At 45.6% G+C, this 11,557-nt stretch overlaps 1 protein-coding gene and 1 pseudogene across 1 annotated transcript; both read left to right on the top strand.

Annotated features, from left to right (window-relative positions):
- The first annotated feature begins 879 nt into the window (after nt 1–879).
- LOC119365352 (myosin heavy chain, non-muscle-like) lies at nt 880–9,912 on the top strand. Its single transcript, XM_037630973.1, has 8 exons — nt 880–1,060; nt 2,228–2,326; nt 3,029–7,402; nt 7,517–7,741; nt 7,869–8,027; nt 8,320–8,478; nt 8,987–9,133; nt 9,223–9,912. Exons 2-8 carry the CDS (start codon nt 2,255–2,257, stop codon nt 9,442–9,444), a joined length of 5,358 nt encoding a protein of 1,785 aa, XP_037486870.1. The 5' UTR covers nt 880–1,060; nt 2,228–2,254; the 3' UTR covers nt 9,445–9,912.
- Nucleotides 9,913–11,092: 1,180 nt separating this feature from the next.
- On the top strand, nt 11,093–11,231 carry LOC119266279 (annotated as a pseudogene).
- The last annotated feature ends 326 nt before the right edge of the window (nt 11,232–11,557 follow it).

Here is an 11,557-nt window from a genome sequence, read left to right as displayed (position 1 = left end):
CACGGTGGCAAAGCCATGAGGCGCACATGAAAACGATTGCAGGTTCTTGTTTGCGGAGGAACGGAGAGATTAGCTTGCAAGGTAACCCAAAACCACAAAGACGTGCACGGTGGAAGGACTTTTCAGTTTGGAGGAGTGCATTATCGGTGCACCGAGTTATTGTCAGTTTCTATCAGGAAAAGCAACTTCAAAAAAAAAAAGTTTCTATCAGGAAAAGCGTGATGATAAACACCTCTAAGCATCAAAGGGAGAATCGGTCCTCCAAAAGGAAACGGCTTTGATGCGGGATGCGAAAATGACCTGGCGTGGAAACACAACTAATCAGCTCTCTTTTCTTTTTACCGATGGAGCTGCTGACTTGGTGTGCTTCATTTTCATTTTGGTTGGACCCAGGAGTGTGGACGACGGTGAAAAGCGAGACGAATTTGAATGTTTGAATGTGCGTGTCTACATAGGCGGCTAGACTCTTTATGGATGTTTGAATGTGCTTGCGACTCTTTGGCCGCTAAATAAATAAGGTAGATCTTTCTAAAAAAAAACTATAGCGCAGATTTCTCAAAACTTTTTACGCTTCATCAGGGGGATCTCGTTGCGAAATTCCCTCCCGAGAACGCCGCCCGCAAGGCCCCAACACACGCAGGCTGTTGCGCGGAGTGTCATCCCGGTAATCCCGCCGCCCACGGGATAATCCCCTCTCGGCCACCGACGCGCGGGGCCAAGCATCCCGGGGCCCACCGGGCAGCGAGCGTGAAGGAGGTGAGCGCACGGGGTCGGTGAGGCTATCAACCCCGCCGGCTTTATTGGTGGGGCCCGGCCAACTCAGCGGCACGTATGCAGCAGATATAAACCCCTCCACGGAGGAGGAAATACAACGCACTTCTCAAAAACCCCGACCAAATAAAAAAAGGATTCTCCCCCCCTCTCTCCCCCGGTTCTCTCACTGTTCCAATCTCCCCTGAACTTTCTCACTGCTCCGCGGTCGCCTGACACGACCGTCGGAAAAAGCAGAGACGGGTGAGGATCTCGGCCGCCGGGAGCTTCGATCGGCTTCGGTTCCGTGGTCAGCTCCTGTTCATTCTTGTTAACTAGCGAGCGTAATCTTTTCCGGTGTTTGTTCTCTCTGTTTTTTCTTCTTCTTTCTTTTTTGAATCTGATCGCGTCTGCCGAGCAACGGCCCGTCAGCGATCCGCCGGTTCTCTGCGCGAGGGAGGCACTGGTTCCGCCATTTGATCCGACCTTCCACCTCTGGAGCGGCGCCTTCCGTCGCCTGAACTGAATCGCCGCCCGCGGAGTGGATTGGGGGAGCTTTTTTTTTTAATTGTCGCTCCGATTCTGCCGCCTCCGGTTGCTTCGCTGTCCGCCTCTGCTTTCACCATTACGGTCGGCTCCCGCCCGATTTCGCTGGGAGCTGCCCCTCTGCTCGCGGCGGAGCGGAGGGTGGTGGGTTTGTTGCTGTCGACGAGGACCGTGCTGTTTCGATCAGGCTGTGGGCGTCCGATCGATCGGGATTTTTTCTGACTTTGAGGTGCTGCGGATGGCACGTCCCTGCTCGGGGTAGGAGGAGGGGGCGGCGATCGTGGTAGGGAGGGAGGGCTGGTTGGTGGGCACGAATTGTCGTTTTTGTCTTTTGCCTTTTTCCGGGCCGGTTGCTGGACTATTTGGTGGATATTGCGTCTGGTAGGCTGGGAGCCGCTTGTTCTCCAAAATTCAGTGTGACCTCGGATCAGGGAGGAAAAAAATAAAATTCAATCGACTACTTGTTGATCGATCCGATCCAACCCCGGCCTTTGCATCAAGCGATGCGCATAGCCATACGATCGGATCCTTGTGCGTGCAACATAATTCTGGTCCTGATTGACCTTGTGTGGAGTTGGTACTGCTTTTGACTGGTAGGTGGTAGCCTGGTAGGCTATGTATACAGGAAGAAGATATCATGAAATTCTTAATGATATCATTGTGTTTCTTTTTGTCAAAATAACAACGAATAGTTGGATCCGAGCTGTCGCCTTTCCTCCGTATCCAGTCTGTAGTGAAGTGGTCTGTACACAAAATCAATTGTTTACTTTACCCCCACTCAGCCTGTTCTAGGAAGACTGTTGTGCCTTTTTGGGCTCGCCTTGATTGGATCCCATTTGTGGGTGACATCATCATTACACATTATCTTGATGCATGCATACTCATTCACGATGTGAGTATTGATGCCAGTATTTCTTGTTGTGAATTGCAGAAACGAATACTAAGCTAGTGGCCCGAGATGGAAGCAGAGCAGGCGGCGGAAGTAAGATCTGGGGAGACTACCAGTCTTAAGTCGCCTGATACGATTTCGGTAAGGAAAACATTTAAGTCGAGCGCGTGTCTGAGATTCCAGCGTACTTACAGAAATGAGTAATGTGTGCATATCTTGTTACTTTCTTAGTATGTTTTATTCATGTTCAGTTTTGTTATTTGGCGTCCAGTACTTCTTGATGCCAAAAAGGAAAAGAAACAGTGTGGTTTCTGAACATGTTTTGGGTGGGTGACTGAAATATATGTTGTTTTCAGTACTTTAGTCATTTGTCAATTCATACATTGGTCTCTGCTAGTACTTGAATATCATTCATTTGAATGAATATGCCATTTTCTGTAATGAAAATGGGGGCCAAGTGGCCCCTTTCATAAAAAGAAACATTTGAGTATGTAGAATCTTGGGTCAATGATAATTGGCGGGCATGAAAAAACATTTATTATTTTACAATACTATCACATTTAGTATTGAGAATTGTGGTGCGGTGTCCATGATCAGCATAACTTTCAGACCATTATCCTAAATATTTGCATCTACTGCATTGAAAAAGATGCTAAGGAGCACAGAAAATAGAAAAATCTCGATGAAAACAAATGCTTGAAGTCTCAAGATTAATAGAAATCTCATGGTTACAATAGTACTTTTCTTTCAATGAGGACTTGTTTATTTTTCAATGATGACTTGGTTATTGTTAGATTGAAATTCCAAATATGCCAATGTATTCTGACAATGCCAATGTCTCAGGTACATGATGACAAAGAAAATTTAGTAAATGGGAATTCGAATCTGCATGTGAAGGAAACACCCAATGATGAAGATGATGGAACAGGGTCCGATGGTTTTGAGCTGGTAGATGATGTCTCACCTTTGACAAAGGCAAGTCCCAAAGAGGATGAAAAAACTTCAGAATCTGCCACCTTGAACCAAGAAACAGAAAGACTGAAAGTACTATCAAAGCGCATTGAAGAGCTTGAATCTGAAAAGGAAAAATTGATGAAGGACATGACAGAAGCAGAAAATAAGCAGACACTGCAACACAATTCTCTACAAGAAGCACAGAGATCTCTCACTGAGAAGGATAAAGAGCTGGCTGATGCAACGCAATCACTGAGCGAGCTGGGGTCTGAGCTTGAAATCTCGAAACAGAGGATTCAAGAAATTGAGGCAGAGTTAAGTTCATCAGCTGATAAGCTCCACAAACTTGAAGAGCTGAAGGATGAAAGAAGCTTGCATGCTGCACAGGAAGCGAAAAGGGCTGCAGAACTTGATAAGATGCTGGAAATGGCTCAGTTGAACATGAAAGAGATGGAAAACCAGATTAGCAATCTTCAGGAAGAGATAAAGGGACATCAGGATAAGGCTGTTGACCATCAGCAAGTAGAAGAATCACTGAATACCACAATGTCACAATTCAAGATGGTGCAAGAAGCACTTGAACTGTCAAAATCACAAGTGGATGATTTGGAGCAGAAGCTTGCCTCGCAGGATGCTGACATCAGTAAGCTCACTGAAGAGTTGAGTCTCCATTGTTCATCTGAAGAATCTTTGAAGGAAAAGAGCCTTAAACTAGAGACTGAACTTGCCACCGTGAATGAAGAGTTACAAGCGAAGCTTCTGAGTTTGCAAGAAATGGAGATGAAACTGGAAGAGCATGTGAAGGAAAAAGAGACAAGTGAAGCTACATTGGAGAAGCAACAGGCTCAGATACTCAACCTGCAGTCTGTGCTCGATGAATTAAAGGATGAACATGAAACTCTCAAAGGGACTCTAGTTGACTCTGAATCAAAACTATCAGAGAGAGACTCCATGCTACGTCAGGCTGAAGAGGAGCATGCTAAAGCACAGTTGCTCCTATCAGAAGCATTGTCGCATAAAGAAGTACTGGAGGTAAATCTGAAATCTATCAATGAGCAGCATGGTGAGTCCAAAGCTGTTGCTGAAGATGCAAACGGGAAGATTCTTGAGCTTGAAGCACAGATTCAGGCACTACATGCAGCTGAAGAGGCTTTGAAGTCGCATCTGGAAGAGGCTAGCATGAATGTGGAAGTTGCAGAGAAGAAATGCTCTGCTCTTGAGCAACGGCTCAGTGAATCTGAGAGTAAATTAGCCACTTCAAGTGAACAAGTAAAGTTGCTGGAAGAGCAGGTCCAACAAGAAGCAGCTTCTTCAGCAGAAAAAGAAAAGGAGCTTGAAGAAGCAGTGAACAATGCAGAGGCATACAAGGAGAAGATGAATGAATTGCAATCTTCTCTTGATTCCTCGGCATCTAAAACTCAGCTACTTGAAGAAGAAGTCAAGGATCTGACTGACAGATTCTCACAGCATCAAGAACAAGCTCATTCCGTTCACGAAAGAAGTATTGAACTGGAGAATTTGCTTCATACATCAAAGTCTGATGCTGATGGTGCACACTCCCGAAGACAGGAGCTGGAGCAGGAACTTGAAGCCACACAAGCAAAGTTCAAGGAGGTTGAAGCAGAACTAGAACAGTACAGAAGCAAGGTTTCCCACCTTTCCGATGATCTAGAAGCTTACCAGACAAAATCAGCTAGTCTTGAAGCTGTGATGGAAGCTGCAAGTGGAAAGGAGAAAGAGCTTATGGACTCCCTGATTCAAATCACCGAAGAAAAGAAGAAACTTGAGGAGCTAACAGCAGAGTATGAAGTAAAACTTCAAGAACAATTGCAGGAAAAGCAAGTTATCGAAGAGAGGGTGCAGAGTCAAGAATTGAAGGTGCTTGATTTAGAAGAATTGTTGGCAAAACTGACAGAAGAAAAAGAAAGTGGCGAGAACACCATTGCTGATCTTAACCTGCAACTGTCCAATAAGAATGACTTGTGCATGCAGTTGGAGTCCCAGTTAAGCCAAGTTGGGGATGATCATAGCAAAACAAGGTCACTTCTCTCTGATGCACACTCGCACAAAGAGGAGCTAGAACTGAATTTGAAATCTCTTAATGATCTTCACACTGAATCCAAAACAGCTGCAGAGTCTGCAATGCAGAGGACCGCAGAGCTTGAAACTCAAGTTCAGGAATTAAGTGCTGCTGAAGAAAGTCTGAAGTTACAGCTTACTGAGTTTGAGTCAAAGCTAGCATCTGCCGAGAAGAAGAGCACAGATCTTGAGCAAGAGCTTAAAGATGTGACAGATGAATGCAATGGTTTCCGTTTGAAGGTTGATGAACTTTCTGGAGAAGTTGAGGCATACAAGGAGAAATCAGCAAGTCTCGAGGCTTTATTGGCAGAAGCAAACCAAAAAGAGGATGAGTTGTCAGGGAAGTTGGCTCAAGCTAATGAAGAGAAGGAGAAGTATGAAGAATTGTCAAACAAGGCCACCACAGCGCATTTGGAAGCCGAGAAGCAGGTCCAGACTTTACAGGCTGATCTAGAATCTGCCCGTGGTAAAATGGAAGAGGTGGAGAATGATCTTCAGGCCCTCGGTGTTAGAGAAAGCTCAGTACTTGACAAGCTTAAATCTGCAGAGGAGCAGCTTGAGCACAGTGGGAAGGCACTAGAACACGCCACTTCCAAGAAAATTGATCTGGAATCTCTGTACCAGTCTTTACTTGAAGATACAGAGAAGAAGCTCCAGCAAGTGGGGGACAACTTGTCTCAGAAGGAGACGGATTGTCAGCAACTGTCTGAAAAGTTGAAGTTGGCCGAGGAACAAGTGGCATCTTATGAAGCAAAAGCAGCTGGTGCCACTGAAGAGGTGGAATCCATGAAGGTGGAGCTCGAAGCCTTTGAAAATGAGATCGCTACTCATGAGACCACCATTGAGGAACTCAAGACCAAGCTCTCCAGTGCTGAGTCAAAGGCTGAAGAGGCATTGGCCGAGAGCACGACCATGGGTGCAGCAAATCAGGCTCTGAAAGAGGAACTTGATGCTAAGCTAGCCGTGCTTCATGAACTGCAAGAGCAGTTTAACTCTACTCATGCTGAAAAGGAAGATGTTGTTACAAAGCTAGCTGAGCATGGAAGAATGATAGAACATTTGACTGAGGTGCACAGTAGAGGCATAGAACTTCAATCTGCAGCTGAATCAAGGAATGCAGAAGTTGAAGCTCAAATGCGTGAAGCTCATGAGACAATAGCACAGAAAGATTCAGAAATTAAAGATTTGAACGAGAGGCTGATTGCAATTCAGTCTGAGACTGAAAGTTTGATGCATGTGAATGAAGCCTTGAAGCAGGAAATCAGTGCTAAGCTGGTCATAGTTGATGAGCTGCAGGAGAAATTTTTGTCTGCGAGTTCTGAGAAAGAAGAAGCTGCAGAGAAGCTGGCTATTCATGAGGAAACAATAAAACATTTGACAGAAGAGCAGTCAAAGGGCTTGGAGCTCCAGTCTGCTGCTGAATCGAGGTATGCGGAAATTGAGAGTCAACTGCATGAAGCTCATGAGACGATTGCAAATAAAGAAGCTGAAGTTACAGACCTCAAGGAAAAGCTGGTTTCTCTTGAAGCTGAGAATGGAAAACTGGCGGATAAGAATGAGCACCTAGAAGGAGAAGTGTTTGCTAAGGTGGCCATGTATGATGAGTTACAGGAACGGTTTAGTGCTACGCACGCTGAAAAGGAAGAAGCTGTAGAGAAGCTAGCTGCTCATGAGGGAACAATCACAAACCTGACAGAGGTGCACACCAGAAACTTGGAACTCCACTCTGCAGCTGAATCAAAGATTGGTGAAACTGAAGCTAAACTGCATGAAGCCCTCGAGACAATAACACAGAAAGAAGCTGAAGTTAAAGACTTGAGCAAGAAGCTGGATGCTCTCGAGATTGAGTTGGGATATTATGAAGAGCAGGCAACGGAAGCTGCTGCCAATGAAGAAAATCATAAGGTTAAGTTTGATGAAGTCGTGCACAAACTAAAGAGCCTAGAAGCACAACTTGCAGAAACACAAAACAAGGTTGAACTTTTCCAGACAGAGAAAGAAAACTTGATTACTGCAAATAGTAGTTTGAGTGAGGAATTGGAAGTACATCAGAGCAAGCTGAATGAATTACAGCTGGCACTTGCTGCCGCACTAGCAGAAAAGCAGGGGTCGTCAGAAGAGATTCACTCATTGCGAAAAACACTCGATGGCATGATTCAACGCAAGGAAGAACTGGAAAGCCAGGTGATCAAGAGTTCTATTTTTATTGTTCTCGGCTTAGTGCTGCTTGCCTGTTTTGGCTTCAAAATATTTCTCATACCATTACATAGCTCTTACCAAGATGTAACTTTTTTTCAGGTATCTTCTACTCTGGAAGAGCACGAAGAACTGACGAGCAAGTACCGAAGCACACTGGAAGAGAAGCAGGTGTTAAATGACAAATATGAAACTACAAAGAAGGAACTTGATGAAGCAATAGCCAAATTGGAGGAGCAAATGAATTTGGAGAAGTCTGAAAAAGAATTGCACATTTCAAAACTCGAGAGGCAAATTACAGTGTCTGAGCTAAAATACATGGAGGAGGTATCTTGTTATTTATCTCCCTCTAAACTAATTTGGGTCCTACAGTACATTTTTTGTCGAGCTGTACAGTAGGGTAATTAGTCCTACTTTCGAAGCACTATCTGTATAATTTCTCAAATATTCACAGATCCAGACCATGCAAGTTGAAACAACTGAAAAGAATGAAGCACTCACAAGCAAGATGCAGGAGCATGCAAACTTAGTCCATGAAAAAGATCAGTTGGAGCAACAATTGCTGGAAGTTAGGAAGGAACTGGAGGCTGCTTACCGTACCATCGCTAACCAGGTAAATTGGCGTTGTAACTATTTTTCTAATAAAACAATTTTTTACTGTCAAGCATTTCTGCTAAATACAAAGGGATGGCCGGATCCATCATTTTCTTACTGTCAACCCTATCTGCTGAACTGGTACCATCAGAAAATGATGGCAGATAGAAAGTTGCCTCTTTGTATGGCTATGTTGTTGACATGTATGAAGTTGTTGACTTGAATGATTCCAGATAATTTAACACTTCGTTTTTTCAAAATTTGGTTGTTGTTTGAACTGATCTTGACATGAAAAACTTTTGTTTTGGCAGGAAGAGCAAGCTTCAGTGAGGGAGATAAAGTGGGATGCGTTTAAGACGTATTCAGCGGATCAACTAGAAGCTGCACAAAAACACGCTGCAGAGCTGGAAGTACAAGTATCAGCTCTAAATCAGCAGCTGCAAGAAGCTGAGATCCATTACAAGAAAAAGGTTGGATTCTATCCGAGTATCCATTTGAGGTTATAATACTAGTTCACCTGTTACATCTGATGGGTGTTATGGATCCAAGATTAAGGCAGCACGATAAAATCCATCTGTTATTTTCCTTTAAATCCTTAAATTTGGAAGCCTGCTTTGTTCTGAGGCATCTGGCTTATTGCTCGGCTTTCTCTCATTGAGAACAGAAGCATCATGATCAAAGGCTTGCATGACAATGGAATGAGGGAACATGAATAGAAAATGCATTGCCTCACACGATTACAGGAACATGTTTAAATTAGCACAACTAGCCTTTTCAATCTGTTGTAGTAGTCATACTTGCAGATTCTTGACGATAAAAAGCTGATAGATTCACACAATACCCCCATACTTCACAAAAACTTGCTTCGACATTGGAATTTCTAGTCCTCCTGTTGCTTTGACACTTTATAGACAGTTTATAAGTATATATGTCTACAATATTTTTCTCATGTATTGATTTATGCTGTTTTTTTTTCAGGTTGCAAAGGAGAGTGAGAAACTCGCTCTTGTCAATACACAGCTCAACAAGCTAACCCAAAATGTGAGCAAGAGCGCTGAAATGGAGAAGAAGGTACAGGACCTTGAGCAGAAGTTGCAGCTTGCTCATTCCAAATCTGAAGAACAGGCAAGCAAAGAAGAAAAAAGATGCTATGAAATATCCTGAGTACCCTGATCAGTAGTTATCAGCAATTAACAACATCATCTTTTTTACAGGCAAAGGATGCAGTGGTGTCAACGAGATCCCGAGAATTCAGCCTGGACTCGTTAGCACCGCAAAACAAACAGCGCGACATATCTCAGGCTCCTAGCATGGCCTCCCCGAACCCGGCGCAGCAACAACTGCGGGAGCCCTCCGGCATCATGGCCTTCAAGTTCATCCTGGGCGTCGCCTTGCTGTCAGTGGTCATCGGCGTGTTCCTCGGAAGGAGATACTAGTGCCGATCTTGTGAAGTTCCTGCTGGTGCCCGATGGGAGAATCCCATTGTTAACAGCTAAAAACTGTTGCTTCCCATGAACCTAAACTACTACTCTAACTGAACAAAACATAGCTTGCTCAGTTTGGTGGATTGCAATTGAACGGACTGCTGGCTTTCAGGGAGAAGTCAGAAATCTGGAAGCTTCTTCTTGGTGAGTTCTCCCTATAGTTTTTCTTTTGGGTTAAGGGGGGTAGGAATTTGATTTTTGTTCATTCCTAGTTTCCTACCCTTGGCATGCATAAGGCCATATGCATGCAATTTGGTGTTTGCTGTCGGTGAGCTTGTATCTACATCTCCCTCTCTGTAAAAAGGAAGTCCGTCAGAAATATTAATTCGTTCATATGGTCGAGTGTAAGCTGTGTCATATGCTGTACAATCACTCCAGTGTTTTTGATCTATGTATATCTGGGTTGTTGGTTGGCAAGAAGTGGCTCGTTTATCCAATGTATTTTCAGATGGGTTTATCCACTCGTTTATTTGCTCGTTTGATCAGATGGGGTTCAGGCTTTCACCCCTACCATTCATTACTTTCTTGCCATATAGAGTACTGTATCTGTAACCGCATGCGCGGTGATGTATTTGCAGATTCTGCTTTAGTGGCATTTGGAGGCCATATGATACGGGCGAATTGGATCTGGTCATATTTCTTTGCATTTCGCAGGTGCACTCGTCATATCACACATACAGGTGAAAGCGCCCAGGCTACGAGCGACACAGCATGCATGCTTTCCAAGTTTCCATGTGGAGAAAGTCCAAAACAAAGTTGTGTTGGAATAGATGTATAGGAGTTGTACAGGGATAGAAGTTTGTTTAAATTTTGTACTTCTTCTCTATCCCTTCTTCTCTTTCTTATCTCCTTGTAACGACCGTCCTGGTCGATCTCCTGATCGTTCTCTCGATCTCCCCTGTAACTTGTATGCCAAGGCTTTGCCCAATATATACATGCGGCCCGAGACAAAGGGTTCTATGCTTCCCATATACTTTTACATGGTAACAAAGCCTCTTCCTCATCCAATCGAGAGAGATTGCATCTAGCTACCTCGGCGACCGAGATCATGTCCACCACCGCTGCTGCCATGATGCCAAGCACCATGGGTGTGCTCTCCACCACCCCATCCTCCACCTTCGCATCATCTTCCACCTCCACCCACAACACCATCTCCCTCGGATCGCCACCACAAGAGAAGCTTACGAGGGGCAACTTCCTGCTCTAGAAGGCCATCGTGCTCCCGCAGATCAGAGGCGCGCAGATGGAGCACCACCTCGACGAGAAGAGCCCACCACCGCCGGCCACCCTCACCATCACCAAGGACGGCAAAGAAGAACAAATCATCAACTTTGCAAGATCCCTCTGGTATGCACAGCAGCAACAACTTCATGGATACTTAATGGGTTCGTTTTCCCGTGAGATTCTTGCTCAGGTCGCCACGCTCCAGACGCCGGCTGAGGTGTGGCACACCATCCACGCCATGTTTGCTGCTCAAAGTCAAGCCCAAGCGATAAACACTCGCATCGAGCTCACCAACCTCAAGAAAGGTAACATGTCCATGGCTGATTATCTTGGTAAGATCAAAAGTCTCACCGATGAGGTCGCAAGCATGGCCGCGGCCCTCTCTGATCCGGAGATCGTCTCCCAAATCCTTGCTGGCTTGGACATGGAGTACAACCCGGTGGTTTCTACGCTTGCCGCCAGGGTGGAACCCATCACCGTCCAAGAACTCTATAGCCAGCTGCTCAGTTTTGATGCCCGCCTCACCCTCCTCCATGGCGGTGACCTTCGGCAGTCCTCCGTCAACTCAGCCTCTCGTGGCCGCGGCCGTGGGCGCGGTCACCAGGGGCACGAGGCGGTGGGCGCAGACGCGGCGCTCCTCCAGGCGATGGCGCCCGCTCTGGCTCCCATGGCGGGGGCGGCTACAACACCAGCGGCAATGGCGGCGGCTTCAACAACAACAACAGCCGCCGCCCTCCTTCCCGTGGTCGCCCTCGCTGCCAGCTTTGCAGGAAGTCTGGCCACGAGGTGATCGACTGCTGGCATCGCTACGACGAGGACTTTGTGCCCTCGGATCGCCATG

The sequence above is a fragment of the Triticum dicoccoides genome, chromosome 2B (assembly GCF_002162155.2).
Source record: "Triticum dicoccoides isolate Atlit2015 ecotype Zavitan chromosome 2B, WEW_v2.0, whole genome shotgun sequence".
Taxonomy (NCBI): domain Eukaryota; kingdom Viridiplantae; phylum Streptophyta; class Magnoliopsida; order Poales; family Poaceae; genus Triticum; species Triticum dicoccoides.
This window is presented reverse-complemented; position numbering and strand designations above follow the sequence as displayed.

What these genes read in the sequence shown, in the direction of transcription:
- LOC119365352 (XM_037630973.1), top strand. Translation starts at nt 2,255, where the DNA reads ATGGAAGCAGAGCAGGCGGCGGAAGTAAGATCTGGGGAGACTACCAGT. An exon ending in AGTCGCCTGATACGATTTCG is followed by an intron (nt 2,327 to 3,028) that starts GTAAGGAAAACA and finishes CCAATGTCTCAG; the next exon opens with GTACATGATGACAAAGAAAA. An exon ending in AGGAAGAACTGGAAAGCCAG is followed by an intron (nt 7,403 to 7,516) that starts GTGATCAAGAGT and finishes ACTTTTTTTCAG; the next exon opens with GTATCTTCTACTCTGGAAGA.